We start from the raw sequence: 26,321 nt of genomic DNA on the forward strand, positions 1-26,321 counted from the left end.
GCACTGAGCCGACGCGCATCTTTTGCAAACATCTTTATTAATCTTGTATAAAAATAAGGCCCAAGAAGAATCCTCTGGGCTAGGGCGGCGGCGAGGTACACTTTATAAGTTACAGACCAGGCTCGCGCTCAGGCTAAGTATGGCTATTGGAGGGAGAGGGTGCTGTGAACTGGTGGGGTGAGGGGCTTCAAGGCTTGTAGTCGGCCAGAGGAGCGGATGCTCGACCCAGCCGAGCTAAGGACCACCTTCCTTGAGCTCCAGCCTGCCTACAGCCCTACAAAATCCACCAGCGGAAACAGTGGCTACAGCGAGAGGTCAGCAGTGACCTGCAAGGGGGGTCCCGGGGGTCGCCGGCGAGCACTTCGGCGACCTGTGTCTGCACGGATATAGGGCTGGTTTCGAAGATCTGGAAGCCAAAAGGGACACATTGGCCCAATTTCCCAGGACACAGGCTCACCTTTCTAAGGATTTGATTTTGTACATGTGGAAAGGGACACTGATTTGCCTCAGCCAGAAACACCACCCCCTAAAACATTCCAGCCATGCTGTGGCCCAGGATGGGGAGGCATGTCTGGCCCCGCAAATCCCCAAAGTTGTGCCAGTGCTGGAATCACAGGCCAGGCTGTCTAGGTACCTGGGAACTAGAGGGGCATCTCCTCTCCCAGGCTGGCCTCACAGAGGAGCCGGGATGTCCGCTTGCCGGTGCGGGCGGTGAAGGGCACTGTCTTGAGCACTGAGAGTCCGGAGATAGAAGGTAGAAAGAGCGAAAACAGAAGAAAAATAAAATAGAAAAAGGTGGCAAGAGGCATGGAGGATAGGCCTGGTGGCTGACACCTTCTATCCCAGCACAGTAGAGGCAGAGGCAGGAGTTTGAAGCCAGCAGGGTCGATATAGTGAGTTCTAGGCAAAAGGGGTTGTGGGGAGGCAGCAGACCCCACCGCAGGGCGGGAGAAACAAAGAGAATGACATAGTAGAGGCTGAAGAGGGGACAGGGACCTGGCTGTGTGCTCTCACCTGTGATGATGTCTTCGATGGCCCCATCCCTGTCACTCTCGTAGATGAGTGGCTCTTTCTGCTGCTTCCGTTTCAGCTCAGAGATGAGGTCCATCTGTTGTCGTCTGGCCTTGGGCGGAGACTGAGGAGATGAACAACTCTAACTTTAGGAAACTTCTCACCCCGCCTACTCCAGAACATCTGTGCAGTCCCCCACAGCTAAAGCAGACCTAAACCCACTGTCCTCCTGGCTTCCGGGGCACTGTCTTTATCCTTGGGCAGCATGTAGCTAAATGCTGATGGTGTAGGGGTGAGACAAGAGTGAAAATTTCTGTACCCAGTACCAGGCTCGGGGACAACTGCCTACCTTGGGTGCCGGAGGCTCTTCCCTGCCTGCAGTATCCGTATCCGCTGCTGCTTCTCTCTTCCACTGCTCCACCTCTTGCTCTGCTTTCTGAGGGCATGAGGCAGGCAGGCTTTGGTGAGGACAGCCCTTCCTCTTTCTCTTGTCCTACCTAGGACGGATGCTGTCCCCGCTCCTCCCTCTGCTATCAGGGAGAGGCCCACACCCAACACATCAGACCCACCCTGCCCATCAGACACTTGTACCTTGTAGGCCTTGGTGAATCGACTGAAGAGGGAAAAAAACATGGAGGGGGATGTGGTCTTGGGATTTTCTCCAAAGTACTCCACTACCGACTCGTAGGCCTCCTGCAAGGACAACCCATCAGCCCTACTAGCTTGGTCCCCTTGGAGCCTGACCGAGCCCCATACCCCTCAGGATACTATATCTCTTCTTCCACACAGGGTGGTCCCTTACTCTTCCTCCATCCTCCCAGAGTTCTGCCGGTGGCCACACCCATCCAGGCCCTGGCTCCACACCTCCACCCTAAGGCTTCAGTGCTCTGTGCGCCCCCCCCACGCACCTGAGCCGTCTTGCTGTCTGCCAGAAGCTTGTCCATGGTAGGGGAGTTGGCCCTCAGGAACTCCTTGAGCACCACACAGTCATCCTGCCGCACAAACTCTCGCTGGGTCAACTCCAGGCCTCGCTGCAGGGAGCGCACATCCCCCAAGACGCTATCCAGGGACACTGTCCAGGGAATGGACAGCATGGTGTCAGGAGATCAGGCAGCATGCACAGTTATGCCCTGTAGTATCCCTTCCTAACACATCAGTGGCCCAAGACCCCCACACCCTATACCTGAGCCTGCCTTGTCCAAGAAGTGCAGGTCACTATGAAAGCCCGTGAGCTGTGGGTACTTCTCAGCAATGACCTTCACCAAGTAGTGCAGTAATGTCTGTTTTCGATCGGTCGACTTCATCTCCAACAACTGGACAAGGATCTGTTATAAGCCATGGGCCACTACCCAGCCCCCAGCCCCTAGCCCAGGAGCCCCTTCTTACCGCATCCAGACTCTGAAGTCGGAAGCCATAGGCTGCCCCGCGTTTACTGCTGTTCATGTAGTTGCCAAAAGCCAGGACAATCTGGGAAAGGCAGAGAAAGAATGAGATCCAGGCTGGAAAATCCCTTGAAGAATATATATTTCTCAGAAAGGAAGGAATGTGGCAAGAAAATAGCCTGCACATTCAGGCCTTCATGCATGGATCCTTCACGACACATGTGACCTGCGTGTACATCTCGTGTGTACATTATTAACACCATGAGTATACTCTAACTTTATCCTCTGTTATTCCACCCTAAAACTAGCTTACCAACATCTCCCTCCTCAGACCCTTGATGGCCATGTATTCTGGTCTGCAGATATGCCACTGAGTAGGTGCAGTGACCATACCTCTCACAAAGCAATCCCCAGAGGGACTGAGCCCTGTGGCAGGAGCTCAGATACTACGCTATGCAAGCATGGCTGACATTGCTATTTGCCCACCCCCACCTCCTGCCATAGTTTGTCTGTCAGAGCATGCATGTGAGAAATGGGAACATCATCTTTGCTATATCCCAGGTGGAAAAGGCTTGAGTCTCCCTTTTGACGCTACTTAGACTAGGGAAGGGTAGGCCGTGTTCCCCCAGTCCCTTGCCCTAGGCTCTTACCTCCAGGATCTGGCGGAGCTTGTCAGAGGACTTGATGGACATTGAGGCTGCAATGATGGCGTTCAGTTGCTAAGGATGGGGTGAAGATGAGGTAAGCTGAGCTCAGAGAAGCTTCCTCCTTACCCCCAGCCCAGGCTCCACCACACCACCCTGCCCGTCCTGCCCACACCGGCATGAGCAGCTGAGCAGTGTCTGGAAAGTTGCCCAGGAAGGTGAGCGTGTTCATGCGCTCCGGCAGTCTCTGGATGTGACTGAAGCGCAGCATGAATCGGTCCTCCTCTGACAGCTCCTCCATCGGCCGCTGTTCCTTCTCGAAGCGGGCTATGAGGCTGCGCTCGTACTCTGTGGGCAGGAAGCGAGTCAACAGCTCCAAGAAATCCAGGCTCAGAGTCTGTAGGTCATAGCTGTATGAGGAAACAGAGGGGAGAGTGGGTGTCACCCCAGAAAAAAGGACTGAAAAAACAGCCTTCAACATTTAGTATCTGCAGTCAGCCAGCTTCGGAGAACAAGAGAGTAGGAGTCAAGGGAACTGGAAGCTGGGAAGCCCAGTCCTATCATACAACACTGGCAGATGCTATACATAAATCCTTTGGCCTGGGTGCCCGTGCTGGGCAGAAGCAGGAAGCTAGTCGGGAGGTCTCAATCTGGACATGTACAGTCTGTTTTCTTGGCAAGAAAATGAGGACAATGTTCCCTCACCAGGACTGGTATAAAGTTTGATGGGCTCTGTCCCACTGCTGGGGTTCTTTGTTTTTGGGGAGGGGGGAATGTTCAAGACAGGGTTTCTCTGTTCCAGGCTGTCCTGGAACTCACTTTGTAGACCTGGCTGGCCTCGAATTCACCTGCTTTTTTGTGTGTGTGTGTGTGGGGGGGGGTTTGTTTTGTTTTGTTTTGGTGGTTTGGTTTGTGTTTTGTTTGGTTTTTGTTAGTTTTTTGTTAGTTTTTTGTTTTTTGACACAGGGTTTCTCTGTGTAGCTTTGGAGCCTATTCTGGCACTTGCTCTGTAGACCAGGCTGGCCTGGAACTCACAGAGATCCACCTTCCTCACCCTCCCGAGTACTGGGACTAAAGGCGTGCGCCACCATTACCTGCCATGCCTTTTTGGTTTTTTGAGACAGGGTCTAACCATATAGTTCTGGCTATCTGGAACTCAACAAGCTGACCTTGAACCCACAGAGATCCACCTGCCTCCACTACTGCTGGGGTTCTTACTAAGCTCTGCCTGATGTCCCTAGCCTATCAAGGGGACTGGGCCACACCCCAGCCCAAGTACTTACGTCTCAATGGCCTGGCAGATTCTGTCTGCCCCTAGGTTGCCCTTGCGCAGGGTGATGGCCAAATTCTTGGCCCGGTTGGCCTCAATGAGTATTGCCTTGGTGGGGGCTTTGTGGGCCGCCTTCCCCTTCAGAGTGCTGAGGTCCAGGCTGGGGCCTTGAGATTTGGTCTTGAACTGCTCCTCAAAGTCATTCATATCTAGCTCCTAAGGATGCAAAGAAGAGACTGCTAGGCTGAATGGAGCTGAGATCCGCCCACACTCCTGGCTCAACACTGCCCAGAGCTAAGGCTGCAAGTATAGCCCAACAGAACACCATTGGACAGAATAACCAGTGAGCTAGCTTGACCACAGCCTTGAAAGGAGATACAGGAAAAACACAAGAAAGGTGTGACTGAGAAGACCACAACACAGAGGACCCAGATTCCCAGCCATTCCCGAAGGGAGGGCTGAGCAGCTGGCAGTAAAAGGTTATTCCGGGCGGAGAAAACAGTGTGAGCAATAGCCCAAGGCCAGGGAGCCCAGGCCACACTCCGGGGAGCAGAAAGCCTGCAACCATCAGGATACTGTCTTCTGGATGCACCAATCCAGGATCTTAAAACCCACACTCTGTTCCCCATCCTGAAGGAGATGGCCGCCCCTGTGCCCAGCTCTGCTACCCACTCACCTGTAACACCTTCTCATCGTTGAGCTCAGTGAAGACAGTGCCTGTGATCTGACTAGGTTTCAGTGCCACCCAGTTCAGCAATGGCATCCGGAACTTGGTCTGGATGGGTTTCTTGGTCTTCACTCCTGGGAGCAGGAAGAAATCGTCAGTGCAGACATTGGAGGGAACTAACCCAGCCAAGTCTAACAAGACAGGCAGGAGGGGAAGGGATCTGAGATAGTTCACTCCACTTACCAGGGCCTATCTCTGGGCCTTGCTCTCCCAGGATATCAGGGGGCCCTCCCGGAGGTGGTGGGGGTGGCGGTGGCACTGGTCCATCAGTACCAAGTGGGGGTGGTGGGGGTGGGGGCGGCAGGTCTCCAGGCAACGGCGGTGCAGGTGGAGGCTCTGCGCAGCCTGGGAGAGGCGGGGCCAGCGGGGGTGCAGAGGAAAGGGCTTCCTGCTGGGACTGGAGGTTAGGTAGTGGGGGTGGCGGCGGTGGTGGCGGCGGTGGCGGCGGCGGCGGCGGTGGTGACGCTGCCCCGGGAACTGACTCTGCTGCAGGTGGGAGATGGGAGCCCAGAGAGGGCATGGGAGGAACCCGTCAACTTCTTCGCTTGGGGAGGCGGGTCCTCGCCACCTCCCTGCCCAATGCATACATCCAGAACCCATTTCAAGCCACCTACATGTACCTGTGCCACACCCACAATCCAAACCTCCTTATCTTTCACAGCCAGATATATCCTCGGGAAACCTTTCATTGCCCTGGTCTCTCTCTCCCCCAGGATGAAACCAACTGCGCACCTGGGCTAGGAGAGTCTGTGGGCACCCCTGGAGTTGGTGCATTGTCGCCACTTGGTGTCGCCACCGCTCCTGGGAGGATCTCGATGGAGACGACATCCCCGGGCCCCCTCAGGATTCGGATTAACCCCTTTTCCTCAAGCTCCTCCACTTTTAGCTCTAGAGCTGAGGGTCGTACCATGGTAGGGGCAGGCACTTTCTCAGGCTCAGGGATTCGTCTGGCCGTGCCCATGGGGGTCGACTCGCTGAAACGCTCCTGCGAGCCCCAGGAGAGGGATTAGTGCCTACGGGCAAGCTCTCTGGCAAAGAGCAACCCCGCGCCCAATCCTCTTCTGGGATAGACTGGGATGTCAAGCGGAGAAGACTCCTTGGGAAGCCTGGCCCAGCCCACACCCTCGGCCTGGCCCAGCCCACACCCACAGCTCACCCTCAGGGTCTCCAATTCCTTGCGCGCCTGGCTTAGCTGCTTCTCCAGTTCAGCGATCTTGGCCATGGAGTCGTTCTCTGCGTCCCGAAGCCGCTCTGTCAGCTGTGGCACCAGCACATGGTGAGCTACCACCCGCGGCCAGGCACTGGCACCGCCGGTGAGGGGGCGGCATCAGGCAAGCCTGCCTGGAGGGCTGGGGGTGGCTCCCACATCCGCTTGGCCCCGCGTGCCGGTGCCAAGGGTGGGCCGTGCCTGGCACCTGAACCCAAATACAGGAAGAGGGGAAACCAAGGCACCGGTGCGAAGCAAGGTGGTGGGGGAGAAGATTGTGCGGAGAGGGACCCCCGGATCTAGTTCACTGGAGTCCGGGTTTGGAATCTGCGCAGGGAGGAGGTGCCTGCCTTGCGCACACACGTCCCACACAGCGTGGGCGCTCCCTGAAGACTCATTGAGAATGACACCAAAAGGACTCCGGATTTGGATGGAGGGCAAACTCAGAGCCCAGGCAGACTGCCGCCTCCAATCTACAGCCAGAAGTGTATCTCCCATTCAGTTCTTGCTGCATAAGAGGAGCGCGGGGCAGCCTCCCTGTGGGCCTCTACTATGTAACAGACTAGCTGGGACCATCTCTTACCAGTGCCACCTGCTCCTGCAGCTCCTCCATGTGCTCCAGGACTGCATTCTTAGTCTCTGTGTCCTCCAACAGGGTTCCCACATCAAAAACGTTGTCCAGGTACGCTTGGATCTGCACCTGCAGCTTGTCACTCTCTGTCAGCCGGAGCCTCTGTCCCCAGACAGCACAGCAGGAGCGTGGTGAGACGGGGTGTCTACCTAACCACCACTGCTACTAGGACCCAGACGAAGGTACTTGAGCTCTAGTTTGCTTTTTATTTTTATTGCTATAATTCACACACCACACAATTCATTATTTCAAGATGTGTTGTGTTACCGGTTTCCCAAAAGGTCAGTGCGAGTTAGGGTGTCTTTCCCCTTATCTCCTCTGGCAGCCGCGAATCTACTTCCTGCCTCTATGGATTTAGCCATTCTGGACATTTCTTAGTTTTAGAAGTCATATATAAAATTCAGATTTTCATGTATGTATGTATGTCCCTGTGAGAGTATGGGTACCACGTGAGTTCAGGTGTTCTCAGAGACCAGAAGAGTGTACCGGCTCCCCTAGGGTTGGGGCTGGAGTTATAGGAGATTGTGAACCACCTGACATGGGGGGACCTCTGAAGGAGTAGAGTGCTCTTAATCGTCAAGCCATCGCCCCTCCCTATATTCAGCCTTTCTCAGCTGGCTTCTGTCTTCTTTGAAGGTTCAGCCATGCCGAAGCTGGTGTCTGACCACACCCCTCATTCAGTCCTAGCTTTAGGAAATCCAATCCCAAACACACACACACACACACACACACACACACACACACACGCACGCACGCACGCACACACGTCCCTCTAGAAAGTCTCCCAAGGGAATCAGAACAAAAGCTGTGGCTTCCCGCTCACAGTTCCTCTGTCCCCTCTTCCCAAGACCCAGACTCAACCTGAGGCAGCCCCCCCCCCTCTGTCCAGTATCTCTGGGCTCCCCATGTGTTGATGGAGCCGATGCTCCTGGGTCACACCCAGAGCCACCTGAGCCTGTTCCAGGGCCTTGGTGACAGATGTTATACTAGGTATCCATCATGGACCAGAAGCTCCTGTACATGTTTAGAGTCTTTATCACCTGTGATTGACAGGAAGACAGGCTCAGAAGGATGAACGGATGTGTGCAGGGTTACACAGCTAGCAAGTGGCAGAGGTAGGATTCTGTTTATTTGTGGGTTTTTACCATCATTTTGTGGGGAGGGGGAGAGAAGCCCATACTGAACTTGAACTTGCCGCCCTCCTACCTTGGCTTCCCAAGTGATCTGATGACTGGCATGTATCACTAAACCCAGCTCTCAGAGCCAGGATTTGAACTCAAGACCTGCTAGTTATATACTACATACATAACTGCATACTCCACAGTCGGTGGGGGTAGTTCAGCCAGGGGCCCAGGGATGGGGTGCGGGGCTCACCTCCAAGTACAGGTCCAGACCCAGGTGGGTGAATTCATATTGCAAGAAGACACGGAAGTTCATGTTCTCCACTGAGTGTACCACAATGTTGATGAACTGCATGCAAGCCACCTGGGGGCCAGGAACACCAGTGCTGCTCTCCTCCACCTCCTATTTGTCCCCAAGCCTCCCTCCCTCTCTTCAGTCTTGTGACCTTCTGGTCCCCTTGGTCCAGTCCTTACTCCCCTGACACCCACCTGTTCCCACTGACAACTCAGCCCTTACACTTCGCTGTGGCAAAACCCTGAGTCCTAAACTGCTCCCAGCATGCAATAGGGCCCAGCCAGTCCTCAGCCGCAGAGCTCGGAAACTCACCATGAAGTCAATGTTGCTGTCTTCATTCCGGAAATATTCCATCAGCTTTTCAAAGCGGTGCTGCTCCCCACACACCTGGAGATGGAGAATGGCAGTCACTAAATAATGGGTCACACCTTTTGGCCGCCACCCTTGTGCCCCTACAAGTTCCTCTCCAATTGCATGTAAATGTGGCATTTGTGAGCCTCCTGATGTAGGGGCTAGTGTCCAAACCCGGCAGAGCCATCTCTCCAGCCTCATCCCGTGTTTTAGAGAAAGGGTGTCTCAGTGGCCCGGTGCTCACAAAGTAGGCTAGGCTGGCTGCCACTGAGCTCCAGAACTGCCTATCGCTGCCTCCTCAGTCCTGGAGTTGCAATCACATTACCACTACACTATTTCTTTTAAGATTTATTTTATTGAATGCTTGCTTGCATGTATATGCAAGCGTGCCTGGTGCCTAGAGAGGTCAGAAAAGGATATTAGATCCCCTGGAACTGGAGTTGTGGACAGTTGTGGGGTGTCATTTGATTTCTGGGTCCTCTGCAAGAACAAGTGCCCCTAACCACTGAGCCATCTCTCTGATCCCTGGGATTTTCTGTTTTTACAACATGGTCTCACCATATAGCCATGGATGGCCTGGAACTCATAAAGATCCACTTGCCTCTGCCTCTGGAGTGTGCTACCATGCCTGACAAACTTGGCTTTTTTTTGTGTGGGCTCGGGGTCGCATGTCCTGTGTTTGCATAGTAGGTACTTTATTGAATGAGTACTGTTACCCCAGCCCTCTCATGCCTTTTCATTTCTTTTGCTCACCAATGTACCCTAAGGGCCTGCTTCTGTGCCTGGTCCAGTCAGCCCTCAGTACACATTCATGGAAGAATGTATGAACACATCCAGTAAGCCTTTTTGTTTCTTTCTTTCTTTCTTTCTTTCTTTCTTTCTTTCTTTCTTGGGTTGGTTTTTGGTTTGGCATAAGTTTGGGATTTGGGGTTTTGGAGGCTAGAGGCTGGTCTTGAACTCACTATGTAACCAATGATAATCTTGAAGTAAGTCCTAATCTTTCTGACTCTGGGATATAGCCCCGCACCAGCATGTTTAACTCAGATCCAGCTCTAAAGCTTGGTTGACTGTCTGGGCATGGTGGCTTCACTGTTTATCCCAGCACTCAGATGCCCTATCAGATGTCCACAATTTCTGGCAACCAGATTCCAAGGAGCACCAGAAGGGCAAGTAGGTTTGGGATGGTGGATCCAGTACCTCCTTGAAGTTGTCAAAAGCTGCAAGAATGATGTCGTGTCCTCCCCGCACCAGGCACACAGCTGCCAGCAGCTCCAGCACCAGAGCCTTGGTTCTGCAAAGAGAAGAGGGAGGCTGGACCCCACAGCATGGCTGGCATGGGCCTGGCTAGAGAACAGGGGAGGGGGGCGGGCCTGGGCAGCGGTCCTGATGATAAGCGACGGAGTTTGCAAGGGCAGAAGCAAGAAACCAGTTAGGAGTATAGACCTCACCTGGGGTTCTTGTTGTTAAGGCTAAGAGCGATCTCATTGACACAGGCTGGGTGGTTCATAACAAGGCTGAAGCCGGACTGGGGAGAGAGGAAAGGTCAGCACCTCCAGGCAGGTCCCCAAGATTGTCAACACCCCCAGCATAGTCTGGGCCATGCTGTTCTGGCCTCTAATGCTCCAAGTTCTTCATACCCAGCCATAAACTCTTCTTTAAGAAGCCAGACCCAGCCAGGCAGTGGCTGAGTGCCAGCACTCAGGAGGCAGAGGCAGAGGCAGGCGGATCTCTGTGAGTTCAAGGCCATCCTGGTCTACAGAGCAAGTTCCAGGACAGCTAAGGCTACACTGTGAGACCCTGTCTCAGAAAAACAATAACAATAATAACATACATAAAATCTCAATATTTTAAGAATGATTACAGTCTTGTGTTGGACTGAGCTCTCCTCAGCTGCATGGGACCCACAGGATACAGGCTGGACACACCCGCAGGCTCATGGAGCAAAGAAGGGGGCTGCACCCACCACAGCCACCTCCCAATGCCATAGCCAAGCCCCCTCGACTACCTCCCATAGACACCGCTACCCAAGCTGCCTTGATCTCCATCTGAGGCCCCCACGACCCCCTCCACACACAAGGCCACTCCAGCACACCTGACATGAGGTAACAAAACCAAGGGCTTTCCATAAAACATCGTTCTGGGGGCCCCACAACATAGCCCAGGCCCCCCAGGCTTCCCAGATGGGGTTCCAGGGGAGAGTGACACTTGGTCTTAGAATATCAGCAACTTGTACAGGCCCCATGAGGACAAGTCAGCTCCTGAGACCCTAATCCCATGCCACCCACCAGCTGACCTGGTAGTTCATGATGGCTCTGAGACACATAATGCACACGTGGACATCGTCCTTCTGGCTGACGATGCGGGAATTCCTCAGGGTCTTCCTACTGTGGGCCGGTGTCAGCCTGGTGGGTGTGGCAGAGGCAGGGTCAGAGCCTCAATCCCCAGCTCCCCCGCACCAGTAAAATGTCCTTTGGAGTGAGGGGGACATATCTGGAACTCTAAGCCACTGTTCCTTATCTACCCAACCCAATGGGTCAGCTGAAGGCGGCAGGAATTCTTCCTCAGGGGCTGGCATGCTGAGGGGAGGTGGTGAGGGTTGGTAAAAGAAGCAAAAGCCTTTTGAAAGACTTGGTTTTTAGAAGGGCTTTTGTGAGCCAGGCATGGTGGCATGTGCCTGTAATTCCAGTATTTGGAAGTAAGGGAAAGAGGGTTGGAGTTCAAGACCAGCCTTGGCTACATAGTAGAGTTTGAGGCTACCCTAGGTTACACGAGAACCTGTCTCAAAAAACAAAAAAGGGAGGGAGGGAGAATGCAGGGAGGGAGTAGAGCTGTGTTATGAATGGAAAGTTCACCAAAGACAAAGCTTGTAAATAGCTAGACACCAGGAATGTGTCCACAAGGTGGCGCTCACAGACACTTAGACTAGTCTTCCATCTTGAGAGGCAGACTAAAGGCAAAGTGCCTAGATTCAACAACATTCCTGATTACTACTTAGTGGAGAAGGATTTAATCCCACTTTCCTCATTTGTAAAAGGAATGGCAACATTAGCACCATACTGGAGGAGGCAGGGGGAACTAGACAAAGTCTCACGTAGACCAGGCTGGCCTCCTTCACAGGTTTATACCACCACACCTAGCAATAGTAGATACTTCATGTGTACATGTGTGTGTATTTCATGTGTGTGCAAATGTGCGCATGCTAGTGCATTTCCTGTGTGTGTACAGGCCTTTGTGTGCATGTGTGTGCATGCGTGTATGTGCATGCCAGCGCGCGCACGAGTGTGTGTGTGTGTGTGTGTGTGTGTGTGTGTGTGTGCAGACCCATCAAACTTGAGCATCATTCTTGAGAAGCTTTTCACCTCGTTTGTTGTAGTTGTTGTGTATGTGGTGTGTGCATGCACACTTGCATATATGTGTGTGCACTCACTTCAGTGTGCACGTGAAGGCCAGAGGTTGATTTCATATATTTTCCTTTACCAGTCTTTACTTGTTTTTTGGCACAGTTCTCTTATTAAACCCAGATGCTCTATGTCTACTAGACTGGCAGGCCAGCAAGTTCCACTGGCCTTCCTGTCTGTCTCCCCAGCACTGAGAACACAGGTGCATGTTTTTACATGGATGCTAGAGATCCAAACTCTGGTCCACGTGCTTGTGCCAAAGCCCTTTACCCATCAAGTCATCTGCCCAGCCCCTACTTTGTTCTTTTGAGATAAGGCCTCTCACTGGGACACGGTGCTTGCCAAATAGCTAGGCTGTTTGGGCATTGAGCCCCATGGATTCTCTCGTCTCTGCCTCTCCAGTGCTGGAACTACAAGCATGTATCGCTGTACCCAACTTTTTCCAGGGGTGCCAGGGATTCAACTCAGGCCTTCATGCTTACAAGGCAAACATTTTACTGACTGAGCTGTCTCCTTGGCCTCAATAACACTTCCTCACAGGCCTGTTGGTATTATATAATAGGCTCCAGCCTGGCACCTAATGCACTCTCTAGTATTCTTGGCCAAAAAAATAAAAATAAAAAAAAAAAAGCAAGGTTTCCATTCTTGTAGAACCACCAGCCAGGTCTTGCACACGTTGATCCTCTTGACCGTTCTGTAACTTTTCCAGCCACACTGTCCAGCCCCACCTCTCCATCTCAGTCCTCTCTGCTGCTTGCCACATCAACCTTTCCCATCACTGCCTGTCTTTGCTCATGCTGCCCCGCCCCACCCCCATCGCTTGCTATAAGGCCACAACCCATCTGTTAGAAATCCTTCCAGTGCCATCTCTGCTGGAACCCTTCCCTGTATCCGGTAGCAGTGGGCAAATGGGCACCTCCCTTCTCAGAGGTCCAGGTCATTCTTCCATGATTGCGTACCACACCACATTTCTATGAGTATATACCACACTAAATTGTCTCCCACTAGACTGTGGCCCCCGAAAGCAGAATGAGCTGTCTTGTGGGCACTTGCCACTAATATGTACTATTTAGGATTTCATGAGTGTCTTAAAAACTGTTAAGTGAGTGAATGAAGAAAGAGAGAAAGATTTTGTGAGATCTTGGGGCTTAATACACAGTTGGTCCAGGCTGGTGGTGTAGCTCAGGGTAAGAATACTTTCCTTACATGCCTGCGCCCTGGCTGCAAGTCCCAAAACCTGTGTGTGTGGGTGTGTGTGTGTACATACATATGTATATATATATATATATATATATATATATATATATGTATGCATATGTATTTTATGGGCTGTGAAGATGGCTAGTTGGTAAGATCACTTGCTGTGAAGCAAGATGACCTGAGTTCAAATCCCCAGCACCCATATAAAAGCCATGCTTAGCATTAGCACTTACACTGACCCACATACACACACACACACACAAATAAATAAATAACATATATGTGGTCCCTCAGACCCAATAGAGGAAGCTGATGCTCCAGGGATATTTCCTTCCCCCTCCCTGCATCCCAACAAGATGGCAGAATGTCTGTGTCAGGATGAGGAAACCAATCCACAGCAGCTGAATGCAGCGGTGTTAGCTGACTGTGTCTTCCAACCCACCACCCCACAGAATCTGCCCAGCATGCACCTGCCCCCAGGTGACTACGTACCGGGGAGAAGGGGGGCACCTGGAGGCCGCATAGGAAGAAACAAGGGGTTAGATGGGTACAAAAGGGATCCTACCCACCCCAAAATCCCCTCCTTATTCCAGTCCCCCTCAGATTCTAGTTTCTAGATGCCTCCACCTGAAGGCCTAATACATTTGTGTCCAAGAGCCAAGACTCTGATCCCTCATGCTGAACTACACCTCCCACCAACCCTTGGGGTCCTGATTGGATGTGGCAGTGTGCGGCTCTCCCATCCTCCCATCTGGGGCCCTGCGTACTTGATGGTCAGGCGACTTTTGGGCACAGATGAGGGTGGTGCCTTGGTGAGGTCTTCCACAGATTGTTCCAGAGGCTTGTTCTTCTCTGCACTAGCAGCCACATTGTCTGTACTTTCCATGTCATATCTGGAAATGGGATGGGAGGAGCTTGGATGTTTCTAGCACAAGGAACACTTAAATAGGGGGAACAGGGGGACATTCTAGGCAAGCGGGATTTGCAAGAGAGACTGAGGCAGGAAGAGAAGGCTATGTTCATTCATGGTTCTCATTTTTTGATTTTGGTTTTACTTTTTGAGACGGCTTCTCACTCTGTAGACCAAGCTGACCAGAACTCACAGAGATCTGATTGTCTCTGCCTCCCAAAGGCTGGGATTAGAGATCTGAACCACCACAGCCTGGCTCTATGCTGAACATAGTGAAGGGAGAAGGAATGTCCCTCCAGGACAAGGACAGGCCTTCTGAAGAACCATCACCCCAGGGCCAGTCCAACTTTCCCGAGACAGGGCAAGAGATCAGTTCCTGTTCAGAGGGGTAGCTGAGGCCTGGGAATGTGTGATCAGGACTCTAAGGGGCATCCCGAGGACTAGGGACAGGGGCTTACGCCACAGAGCATTGAGCGAAGGCCAGGTACTCAAGCAGGACATCCAGACCACGGTTCTCTTCATTGAGGAACTCCTGCACCCACCTGCAGAGGACGAGGTTCAATTATTACAGCCTGAAAGGAAAGGATTCTTCCCAAGTGAGCAACAAGCTCCCAAAGCAAAAACCCTTGCGTGCCCTTGCCCCAGAACATAATGCCATCCCCTATCCTCAAGAGACTCAGGGATTCCAGAGGCTGCTGCAGGCCTGGGCCGACCCACAGCCCGCTCACTGTGTATACGTCCAGCACAGGCAGCAGAGGAGAAAGGAAATGGTCCCACAGGCCTAGCCTGTGATGGAGGGCCTGGAAGGCCCCAGAGTCTTCCTAAACTCACCCAATGTGGTTTGTCCTCAGGGAAGTCTCCAGCTCCCGCAGCACCTGGGTAGACTCCTGAACTCGCCTCTTAAACTGGGGGCCAAAAACAAGGTCTGAGGGTGGAGCCCAGACTCCCACAGTCCTGAGACAGCAGCCAGAAGTAACACCCCCGCCATGCGTTCAAGGCCTTTCACGTTTAGCCTCCCCCACCACCTCCATGCACCTGCCCAGCAGGATGAACACTCACGGACTACATGCCTCCCCGCCAACATGGAGGGTACCTCCACACACGACTGAATATGCTGGGTGCACAGACATACCCCATACAGAGATATAGCATACACGCACACACATCTCTACACAAACAGACTGGACATAGACACATCAAACACAAGCATGCACATCCACCCAGGAGACCCTGGACACACAGGGTGCCTATCCATTGTTTATGCACGGGTACACACTCTCCCACTCTCTCTTTCTCATATACATGAGCTCAGGGATACACATGAGAACAAATAAACCTACAAACCTCAAAGTACACACATCTACCACATACATACATATCTATGTATGAATATACAGGGTACACATATATACAATACAAATGCACACAGGAATGCTCGTGTAAGCACATGTAAGATACGTACATGAGTCTATGAGAGAGCCTACCTGGGGTATTCAGTCCCCTATAATTAATTACACATACATACTTGCTTATACATGAACTCACACAAAGCTACAAAAAAGACATACATGACCACTCCAGCTGTTTAGAGGGTACAGGATAGAAAGGGAGATATATACCCCCAGATTGGACATCCAATCAGCTGCTACCTTTCGGCTGACCCCACCAGTATCCAAATAGCTCTTCAGCTTCTGAATGTAGGCTGCAGGGGGATTCTTGACTTGAAACCGCTCCTGGGAAGATGGATGGAGTGTACAGAGAGCCTGTCCAAAGGCTACTGGATATTTTTCCTCCCAACACCCCCTTCTCAGCTCAGACTTGAGGTTTCAGGCTGTCTTAAACAACTTCTGCAATACCAGAAGTACAAACTTCGGACATATGGAAGACCTTAGTTAGCCTCAGGCCTGGTTTGTGCCTCTCCTGGGGCCTGTGGACTAGAGGCCAGTTCTGCCACGGGCCCTGCCTTGAGTTATTCATTCAGGCCTGTCATGCCCTTCCTGGACTAGAGTGGAAAGTTCAGGCAGAAGCCAGCTCCCTGGCAGGTAGACAGCCCACCTCCAGGACAGATGTCCTTTCTCTCTGCAGGGACCACAGCAGAGACACACCCTCTCCCCAAGGCTCCTATTCTTCCCAGCTCAAAACCCTCAGGTATGCCCAGACACCCTCTTCTACTTTCTGCTCTGAAGACTTTGAGCCTAACCTCTGAGAATCCAGGCAGAGCCCTTCACCAGGGACACCTACCGCAGCTCCAGAGGCTTTAGGACACTCCCTACTCTGCCATGGCCCAGCCTTACCAAGATGGATGCCCAGCTGCTATGCCCCAACCCAGTCCATTAGGGAAAGACTGCGCTGGGTCCCAGAGAGAGGGGAGTTCCTCCCTCCAACTCCCTACTCCCCTCCAGCCTCCAGGCCTCTGCTTAAAGCAGCTCCTATCTCTTCTGGATGACCCTGCTGCAACCAGCCCACCCTACTCCACCCCTGCTCGAGGAAAGAGTACTCTGGGCCCCCAGCAGCCAGAAGGATGAGGCAACCCAGGGAACCCAGGGCCCAGCCAGCAGTGTGAACTAACTGCTCTTGGAGATGGCTGCTTGACTGTGTCTCCTCAGACCTCAGAAGAAAGACAGTTGTCCCTGCCCCTTTCTCCCACTCCAGTTAGCTAAACCCAGGGATATTGCCTCCTTTTCTTAGCCAAGGGTAGGAAAATCAAGCCACTGGGCATGGAGACCCACACCTGTACATAATCCCAGAATTCTGGAAGCTAAGGCAGAAGGAACATGACTTGGAAGCCAGCCTGAGCTGTATAGCAAGACTGGGTTTCAAAAACGGAAACCCAAGTGTTATGGACAGCTCAGCGGCAGACTGCTTGAAGCCCTAGGCTCAGTCCCCAGTGGTACAGAGCAGGGCAGCCACTGCCAGTTCTCTAGGACACACCCTGCTGATGACCCCTAAGGTCTCTGATCAGATTTTGCAAGAGAGGATAGAGTCCTACAATGGTCCCCAGTGACCTTAGTAGATATTATTCTCTGGGCAACATGGCGGGCCCCTCCTGCCTGCTCCTATATCTCAGAGCAGAGTACCCCAAGAACAGGTGAGTCTTCCCGGTACCCACCTGGTCACAGATGAGTTCCCACTTCTTCTCATTGTCATACTGGCTCAGCAGCTGGACCTTGTCTGGAGGCAAGTTCATACAGTTCTGGGGGAGGGGGTGGAAGACAAAGGCCCCTGAGACCAGGATTCCTCCATAAGCAAGAAGGAGAGAAAGGCATCTTCAGGGAATCCCTCAAGGTTCCCTCAAAGATGTGCATCCTTTCATCCTAACAATAAGCAGTGTTGTCCAGTGAGAAAACCATAGCCCCTAGAGGTAGGCCACCTTCCCCGAGGCCCCAGGGCCTGAGCTAGAAAGGGACAGGGTGAGGGGAGGGTTTCTAAATCCAAGTCTGACTGGGCCCTGACACCATCCACATCAGCTTCCCGGCACACCTAGCATGAGGCAAGTGTGTGCATTCCTCAGGGAACTCCCAACACCTCTAGGCTCCATTTTACTCACTGGAGCTAAGGAGACATAATCTCCGTCCCCACTGAAGTGAGGAGCCAGATCGGCCCAGATGGGACCTGGCAGCAGGGTCTTATTCCCACATGTCACAGATACCTTGTGTACACAGATTAGGTCCAGGTCACCAGGGTTGAGGGGGCTTAGGAGGGTGTGTTCCTAGGGAATGCCAGGGAGTTCCAGAAAGATGTGTCACAGCAGCAGAGGTAGGGGGATTTAAAGGATGGAAGTCCTTCTACCGCAGAATAGGCCCAACACTGGGCCTGTGGTTCTGGTGGCCCAGGCTGGGACTCTCCCATACACACACACACACACACACACCCAGGGTCTGAGATAACCCTCTGGCTCCTCTCCCCCTAGCTGCACGTTCTTGTCACCACAGATCAGAAGAGATGTACAGTTCAGCCTGGACTGTGGGTTTAAGTAGATGTTGCCAAAAGCAGGGGTCCCCACGTCCCCAAGGACAAGCAAATCTGCCCAATAGACCTAGAAAAAAAAGGCCAGTTTACTCCAATTTAGGAAACCTCAAGTTTAATGAGAACCTAACTGTATGTCGGTCCCCCAGTGCCAATTCTTGCCCTCATGGAGCCTCCAGTTTAGTCTGGATTCTACGGGGGATATGGGAACCCCCTAAGGAGCCCAGCCCAAAGTCTGGGAGTTGTCTGCCACCCACTCTGGTAGTTTAGGCTGTACTCTCTGACCCTTGGCTCTGAGAAGAGGATAGAGCTGGAGCAGAGACGGAGCCACACCCACTGAAGACTCCTCAGCTAGCTTCCCCTCTTGGGTGACAGGGTTAGGTCTGGGGCTCTGGCCAGACCTTACCCCAAATCACTGCCTTGACTCATCCTCGGAGAACAGGAAGCTGGGTATTATCAGCCCCCGTTGGCTAAGCTTTCCGGATGGGGCCCTATGTGTGAGGTGAAACTGCCCACCCACCATACTCCAAGGCCAGCCAGGGACTGAGGTACGTCATCCCTGTCCCCATTGCGAAAGTGAGCCTGGTCTGAGGAAACTGTGCCAGGCCAGCTCCTGCTGCATGATAGTCTTTCCATAAGGGGTCTGAAGGCTGTGGGGCAGGGCCTACTTTACTCCAGGGGGCTTAGGAAGCCACTTTTCCTCTCTGTCTGATTTATCCCCATCTGACAGAGACAGAGCTGGGGGGTGGGGGTGGGGTGGGGGGCTGAGGTGCAGCAGGGCAGGGGAAAGAGGAAGTGGGAGTCAGGCCTGCCAGGACCCTGGAGCTGGGGCCAGTGAAGAGGAGGGAGATGAGGATGCTAAGCCCAGGCTTCTGAGCCTTAGAGGGACAGACAGCTCTCTTACAGAGGATGTCTGAGGTCTCACTTACCTTGGAGACAGACCTGTTTGGCTCTGGAATGGCTCAGTAGTATTTCTTTTTTATTGTCTGGTTTTTTTTGTTTGTTTGTTTTGTTTTGTTTTGTTTTATTTACTTATTTATTTATTTTTCTGAGATAGGGTTTCACTATGTCCTGGAACTCACTCTGTAGATGAGGCTGGCTTCAAACTCACAGACATCTGCCTGCCTCTGCCTCCTCTCTGAGTGCTGGGATTAAAAGTGTATGTCACTACCACTCAGCAGTAATTCTAACTTCAATAATAACCCCAACAGTCGGGTTAAAAAACCAGCCTCATCTAAATGCATTCCATGCCAAGACACTGATCTCTTGTCCTGACCATCATCGTTGGCACCGTTAATATGCCCATCTCACAGATGCAGGCACAAATTAACTCAGTGACCTGCCAAAGGTTACCTTATAAAACCAGCCAGGTGGGGGAGGGGGCTGACTGGCTTTGAGCCACAGCCCTGGTTCACACCTTCAGAGCCACTCCAGGGTTAGTGCTAGAGACAGACTCTATGTGGGGCCGCCTGGTGTACCTGTCTCAACAATGGCAGAAGGCAGGATGCCCCTTTGCCTCTTCCCTACCTGGGACTCTTCAGGCCCCAGACCCACGTGCCAGCCTGCCAGACAATCTAAATTTAGGCTCGGAAATCAGAAATAGCTCTGACAGCGCTGAGCACTCATTAGCAGCTGCTCCCCGGCTGTGGCTGTGCCCACCAAGTATCCGGGTATCCAGGGAGCAGGAGACAGGCCAGCAAATGCCACTCACTCAGGGTGAGGTAGGGCCACCCTCAAATCAGGAGCCAAGCCCCACACCAGGGCCTGAATTCAGCAAGGGCATAGCACAGTGAGCAGGCGCTGGGGGATAAACAATAGGCTGGCTGACGTTGTTCAAATAGGACAGGAAGGGGCAGGTATATGCCCCATGTATGAGTGGGGCCTCCTGGGAGCATGGAAGAGGGTAACTAATGCAGAGGTACTGAAGCTAAGTTCAAAAGACCCACCTAGGTGGGCTCTGGGCCCACTTATCTGACCACTTATGTATGAGCTGGTCAGCCTCAGATTCCTCCTCCATAGAATGGGCACAGGCTGGCCCACTCCCAGAGTGCCTGGCAATATTCAGAATATAATAATATTCTCTGGTGCCCCACCACCAGGAAAAGGCATCTCATAAATGTGAGGCACAGGAGACAGGAGGGGTCCACAGAAGATGTCAAGGTCGTGCGGGGACAGTAAGTGAGCAGAGATGTAAAAACATCGGGACTGCCCAAAGCTGGCTCCGAAGTTTGACCAAACCTGCACTGGCCTTTTCCTAGTGTCCTATCGCTCCAGGCCAGCTGAGGAAGCAGATGGGGTTAATTGGATGGGGTGTGGCCAAGCAAAGGAGCTGATACTTGCCATTTGGCACAGGCCTATTATAATCCTAACACTCTGGAGGCAGAGACAGGAAGCTACTCCAAGTCTGGGGTCAGACTGGACTAGACTGTGAGAGAATATCTAAAAATAAATAATAAGAGCCAGGCGGTGGTGGCGCACACCTTTAATCCCAGCACTTTGGGAGGCAGAGGCAGGTGAATCTCTGTAAATTTGAGGTCAGCTTGGTCTACAGAGTGATTCTCCAGGACAGCCAGAGCTACACAGAGAAACCCTGCCTGGAAAAACAAAAACAATAATAGTAACAATAAATAAATGGAACTGATTTCATTCCGATTCCTATTAGACTGCATGAGGACAACCTTCTCTCCCTGCCGAGACTCCAGAGACTCCGAACCCCAGCTTCAGTCTGTCCCCGCCCAGCCCCCGCAGAGACGGACCCCAGCTTCAGTCCGTCCCCGCCCAGCCCCCCGCAGGCTCACATGAGCAGCGCTCCTGGCACTGCCTGCCTTGTTGACTTTTAAGACACTGTCCCAGGAGACTGAGGACTCAGGACACATCTGGACACTGCCACACCCTCCAATTTCACTTTCAATCTGCACAGAATCTAGGCTCCATCCCACTACCCCACCCCTTCCTCACAGTCAAGCCCCTTGAGGTCCAGGGAGCTCCTGAGAGTGGACCCCCAATCCCAGTATCAAGTAGCCCCAGAGCTCGGCATGACAGGTCCAAATGCCAAGGCTGCCTCCAGGCCTCTGCACCACTCTACCCCCTCCCAGGTCTCAACCTTGGCATTCAAGCTGTCGGCACACATGCAGAAACAATCAGTTGCATCCATCACTTAAAAATCCCGGATACAGACTTGCAGGAGCTCTTACAAGCAGTCCCAGGCTTAGAGGAAACTATGCCGTAACCCACCTTGCATCAGGAGCCGAGAACCCCAAAAGTTACCAGTTTCTCCAAGGACAAAGGTAAGTGAGAACCAGGACACCAGATCTTGCCACCCATATAATCCAGGCTAACATGAGAATAACAACAATAATAATAAATACCCCTAAACACTTCTCAGGCCTCAGTTCCCTTCCAAGTATTATGGATCTATTATCTACTCACTTAAACATCAATAAACAAACCGGTTACAACAATAACCCCATTTCCCAGATAGAAAACTGAGGCACATAGATAGTAAGTCATTTACCCAAGGAGACCCAGGTAACAATGTGGTTTAAAAATTCAAGGTTTGGCTGGGCAGTGGTGGTGCGCGCATTTAATCCCAACACTCCTGGAAGGCAGAGGCAGGCAGATCTCTGTGAGTTCGAGGCCAGCCTGGTCTACAGAATGAGTTCCAGGACAGGCCCCAACACTACAGAGAGAAAAGCCTGTCTCAAACAAACAAACAAAACAAAAACAAAACAAACGAACAAAAACATAGTTTGTTTGGTTCCCCCTAAAGTAGGGGGCACTGGGGTCCTGGCTGCAGACAACCCTAGCCCCAATCCCCCGAGAAACCAGGAACAGCCACAGTAGCTTCCTGCCACCCAGCACCCTCCACTTCCTGTTGTTGCCCACACTGAGTTCTTACTCACTGGGGGAACCCCCCCCCCCAGCACCCTGTCCATGTAGGGAAGTAGAGGCCTCCCACCCCCTTCTCGTGCACACCGCTGCCACCACCATGCTACTCCACCCTGCAGGAGAGACGGGCCCTCCCTCTCGTGGTTTCCGGCCACTAGGCAGTTTTCAGTCTAGGCCTCATTGCTTCTAACCTGTGCAATGACAAGGAGGCCGGTGATAACTGGAGGCCTGCGAGTGACTCAATAATGCATGGCAACCTGGGACGTTCCTGGTGGGGGCAGGGGTAGAGGGCCTGGGGATGGAGAAGCCCAGAGCTTCTCACTGTAGGGAATATTTACTGATGTTTGCTCCCTGAGGGCAAACTCTGTACTGAGCCCACCACTTAATCTTTTACCTCAGCAATCCTAGGAGGTCGCCATATACCTATTATCCTCTTTCACACGTAAGAAAAACTGGAGTTCAGAAAGAAAAGTGAATTTTCCCAAGGTCACTCACAAAAAAAGCAACAAAGATGAAACTCATCCTCCAAACTGCGGGATCCCCAACCCAGCCCCTTCAAAAGCAAGGAGAGCCAAGCCAGAATTGTGGATTCCCAAGAAAATGCAAAGGTGGCCCCAAGGGCAAACCCATCTGCTCCTACTCATCTCACCCAGAACTTTGTCAACTGACCCCAGATGCCATTGTGAATCATGTCCACTATGGCCATGCCTGCTGGAAATGTCAGCTATGGCCTTTGCCCAACCCATCTAGCCACAAGGCCACACCCCAATGAGATCCACTGTGGGCAGTCCAGAAGTGGGAGGCGCAGGGACCAAATGACACCTGTCACTGACCAGCAAAGTAGAGATATCCAACCTGCTCTTCACCACCAGCCCCGTACGCAGGAGGTAGAGCACCAAGGACCTGTATTCCACTTGGAGGTGTCATGACTGTCCCATACCACCTAAGAAAGTGTCTATGTCCTGGGTACAAGAGTCACTCGGGAAGCTAAGACCCCTGCCTAGCAAACTGTCTCTGCCTGGATATAGTATCACTCAGCTTCCCACAGACATCCCCAGGCACTTTCCCTTACTCCTCTACCCCAGGTCCACAGGCAGATCACAGGGGCCAGCCACATACATAGCACTCCTAGCAGTCCTGGACAGGGTGATTTGCCATGCCAACCCCTCACTCTGCATGGCTCTCAGAGAAGGCAGGGAAGTGCTGGAAGATGCCCAGCCTTGGGCATGGGTGTAGGAGAGGCGAGAGCTCAAAGCCTGGTGCTCCCAGCACCACAGCAGGCCTGTGTAGTGGGGCAGCCATCCCTCCTCTGCGGTTGCTAAGGCAGCTACCAAAAACCCTGGCTCAACCTGCTCTTTCTCCTCAACCCCATTTTAAGCAGGGCACCCCTCATAGCCCTCATCCTTAGTGGGAAGACATCTCTTTGATCTCCTTGCCTGGCTGACCGAAGCACCCCCAAACCCATAAAAAGAGGGCCATGGCTAAGAGAAGAAGAGGGTTTGGGGAGCTGGGAAGCCCCCAGCTTCCTACGGGGGAAGAAGGGGCTAAGCTGAAAGGACCAGGGTCCCTGGGGCCATGTGACTGGGGAACTCACTTCCCCTATCAACACTGGGGGTCCTAGGGTGGGCCCCAGCAATAAAGACTTCAGGTTCTTTTCGAGGCCCCAGGGGTAGGGGTCAGATGGAGCCACACCCACTGTAAGACTCCTGGGTTCACCAAACCTTCAGCTCTGGGAAGCCTCAGGCAGAGGGCAAGGCTGTTAATCCAGGTGGGGCTCATGACCCTGATGGTGAGGGAACTAGAAAATCCAGTTCTAAACCATGTAATGTGAGGATGGGTTTACCCCCCCCCCAAGGAGAAGGGACACACTGGGTACCAGGGGACCTGAAAGGCATGGGTACCCCTGTGGGTGCTAGGGCCCTAGGCTAAGCCACCAAGACACTCGGGAAGATCCATCTCTGGTAGACTCTCCACGGCCCGGCACTCAGAGGCGTCCAGCTGCTTTCCATGGTCCCTCATTGCTATAGCCACAAGTCCAGGCAGTGCAATCAGGTCCCACCCTTGCTGGAGAACTTCTCCACTTGACTTTTGGAATCTCCACTGGTCTGAATTATTCAGAAGGTTCCTCCCCATTAGTGTATATGACTGAACAGACAGCGCCCAGACCTACCCCTATCCATAGACACACATAAAGGGAGGGATGACCCATGCCACCCCCACCCCCCACACACCCCCTACCCCCCCCCCCCGTCAGGCTGAACTCATCACTGACTCCTTAGATGCCCCCCATCCCCCACTTGCTCGGCTCAGCTGAACTCGGTCAAGGTCTGGATTTGGGGAAGAGGGAGTTAGAGGCAGGTGGAGACATAAGGAAGTCCAAGGCTAGCCTGGTCTGAGATGTTCCTCAGAGCCCTTGACTTCACAAGGACAGGCCCCACCCCATCTCAGAGATCCCCAGCCTCCTCCTGTCCTTCTTTTGGAGGGGACAGGAGCCAGGATTCTCAGGAACTGTTGGGAGGTGCCCCTTTGGGACCATGCAAAGGATCTGGGAAGTCAGGCCTGATGACTGGCTAGCCAGAGAAGGGAAACGCTGATGTCTAGGCGGTGTAGGGGACATGAGGCTAGCACTTCTTGGCTTCCGGGGTGAACCTCTCCTGGGCTCCCCACCCTCAGACCTGCAACACCAGCCTACTGAGACTGAGAGGTTGCCTCCAGGAAACAGCCCAGCCTTGCTCCCTGTCACCGGGTGTCCAGCAAGGGATGGCTAACAGTAGACAGGCCACTGGGCAACTACCAACAAAGGAGTGCTGGGATGAAGAGGGGAAGTGAAAAGAGGGGCCTCTCCCTTCCCTACCCGTCTTCTGCCTCCCACCCTTCCGAGGGATCTCCCACTGCACTGGAGTGCCCACCCCGCCAGAAATACTTTTAACTGCTCCGGGCTGAGCCCGAGTTGATGGCTCGCTCCCACAGGGGCCTAGATTTCAGCTCCTCCTTCCTCCCACCCCACTCTCCCCTCCCCTGCCCCAGGTTCCACCAGAATGACCAACCCACCCTGACCCCGCCCTTCCTAATGTTACTCCTTACAGTGGTTAGGAGGGGGTGACCACGATGGATGCAAGCACCCACTCCGGGGAAAGTGGGGGGGGGGTAGGTAATAAGAAACAGGAGCTGAGTCCAACTCCTAGGCCAGACACATCAGAGCAAACCAGGACCAAACACTCCACTAGGGCTACGGCTTCCAGGAGGTTAAATTATAACCCCTTCCATCTTTGACCCTGAGAGGCAGAAGGGCGGGCAGTCCAGACCCGCACCCAACAGCTGGGCCTGTGTGCAGTGAATAAGGGGGTGCCAGCCTCCTCCCACCCTGAGCGTGTTCGCTGGGAACCCAACCTCACAGGACATTTTTGACACCTTTAGACCTAGGAGCATGGGGGTGGGGTTCCCCTAAGAAGGCTTACTGGAGGTGGCTGAAGAAAGTTTTTGGGGGGAGAGTGGTAAGTCACTCTGAAAGATGACACTGTCACTCCCACCACCCCCAACCCCCCGAGGAGCGGCAGGTGGGCCAGGGATCTCCAAGCGGCACCTGAGTCCCAAGAGGCGGGGACGAGTACTGAGCGAGCCCCTGTCATCCAGGCTCCTGGTGCGCATCGGGTCACACTCACCAAGACCCGCGTGAACCTCTCCTCCAGCTCCCCGGCCGCCGGCATCGGTTGCTTGGGGGCGGCTGGCTGCTTCGGGGGCGACGCGGTGGGGCCCGCGGGTTGCTCGGCGCTGCCGGCCGCGTTGCCCATGGTGGTCCCCACCCAGCCGGCCAGGCGCCTCCAGCCTCGGAGATCCAGTTTTCCCAAGGGGTCGCGGACTAGGCTCCCGGAGCCGGGGGCGAAGGGCAGTGGCAGGTGACAGGGTTGGGCTGCGTCTCTGGGCTCAGCAGCGCGCAGGGACTGGGGTGCGGCGTCCCATCGCGGCAGCCCCGTCCGAGGGAGCGGGCGGCGAGCGAGGCTCGGGGAGGAAGTCGGGCTGCAGGCGGCCGGGGCCAGAGGGCTGGGCCGGGGGCAGGAAGCTGCGGCGCGGGCTCCCCCCTCGGCGATTTTCGAACTTCTGCTGCCGCTCCCGGTGCGCGCAAACCGCAGTTCTCCGCCGCGCACCCGGCCCCAGGGGGGCGGGCTGCAGGGAGGGGGCGGGCGCGGGCGCTGGCCGGGGGTCCTCCGCAGCCATGGCACGCCGGCCGGGGGCTGCAGAGCGCTGCACCTGCGGCGGAGGGGACGGCCGCCGATGCACCTGCCCGAATCCCAGCCGACCCTGGCGAGGCCGAGACACGGC

General features: G+C 53.7%; 1 protein-coding gene across 6 annotated transcripts; it reads right to left on the reverse strand.

The window, feature by feature from the left end:
- Nucleotides 1-18: 18 nt before the first annotated feature.
- Nucleotides 19-26,321, reverse strand: Fmnl1 (formin like 1). Of its 6 annotated transcripts, none has more exons than XM_051177694.1 (28): nt 25,664-26,321; nt 17,257-17,340; nt 15,797-15,880; nt 14,979-15,052; nt 14,606-14,689; nt 14,005-14,130; nt 13,730-13,747; nt 10,933-11,041; nt 10,088-10,164; nt 9,837-9,930; nt 8,601-8,675; nt 8,247-8,357; nt 6,825-6,974; nt 6,191-6,292; nt 5,767-6,019; nt 5,218-5,520; nt 4,984-5,108; nt 4,321-4,523; nt 3,213-3,447; nt 3,044-3,112; nt 2,398-2,478; nt 2,195-2,324; nt 1,920-2,083; nt 1,603-1,704; nt 1,361-1,447; nt 1,015-1,135; nt 635-733; nt 19-406 (listed from the first exon to the last, which is right to left on the reverse strand). In XM_051177694.1, exons 1-27 carry the CDS (start codon nt 25,790-25,792, stop codon nt 642-644), a joined length of 3,282 nt encoding a protein of 1,093 aa, XP_051033651.1. In that variant the 5' UTR covers nt 25,793-26,321; the 3' UTR covers nt 19-406; nt 635-641. The 6 variants fall into 6 exon arrangements, with proteins under 6 accessions (XP_051033651.1, XP_051033630.1, XP_051033645.1 ...); XM_051177673.1 differs by having other exon boundaries at nt 15,767-15,880; nt 25,664-26,319; XM_051177688.1 differs by lacking the exon at nt 635-733 and having other exon boundaries at nt 25,664-26,319.

The sequence above is a fragment of the Phodopus roborovskii genome, unplaced genomic scaffold (assembly GCF_943737965.1).
Source record: "Phodopus roborovskii unplaced genomic scaffold, PHOROB, whole genome shotgun sequence".
Taxonomy (NCBI): Eukaryota; Metazoa; Chordata; class Mammalia; order Rodentia; family Cricetidae; genus Phodopus; species Phodopus roborovskii.

Bases quoted from the DNA above. Each gene is read 5' to 3' on its own strand.
- Fmnl1 (XM_051177664.1), bottom strand. From the start codon at position 25,792: ATGGGCAACGCGGCCGGCAGCGCCGAGCAACCCGCGGGCCCCACCGCG. The intron at 8,358-8,600 runs GTGAGTTTCCGA...CCTGGCCCCCAG, and splicing joins ACAGCAACATTGACTTCATG to GTGGCTTGCATGCAGTTCAT. The intron at 4,524-4,983 runs GTGAGTGGGTAG...TTGCATCCTTAG, and splicing joins ACGATGAGAAGGTGTTACAG to GAGCTAGATATGAATGACTT.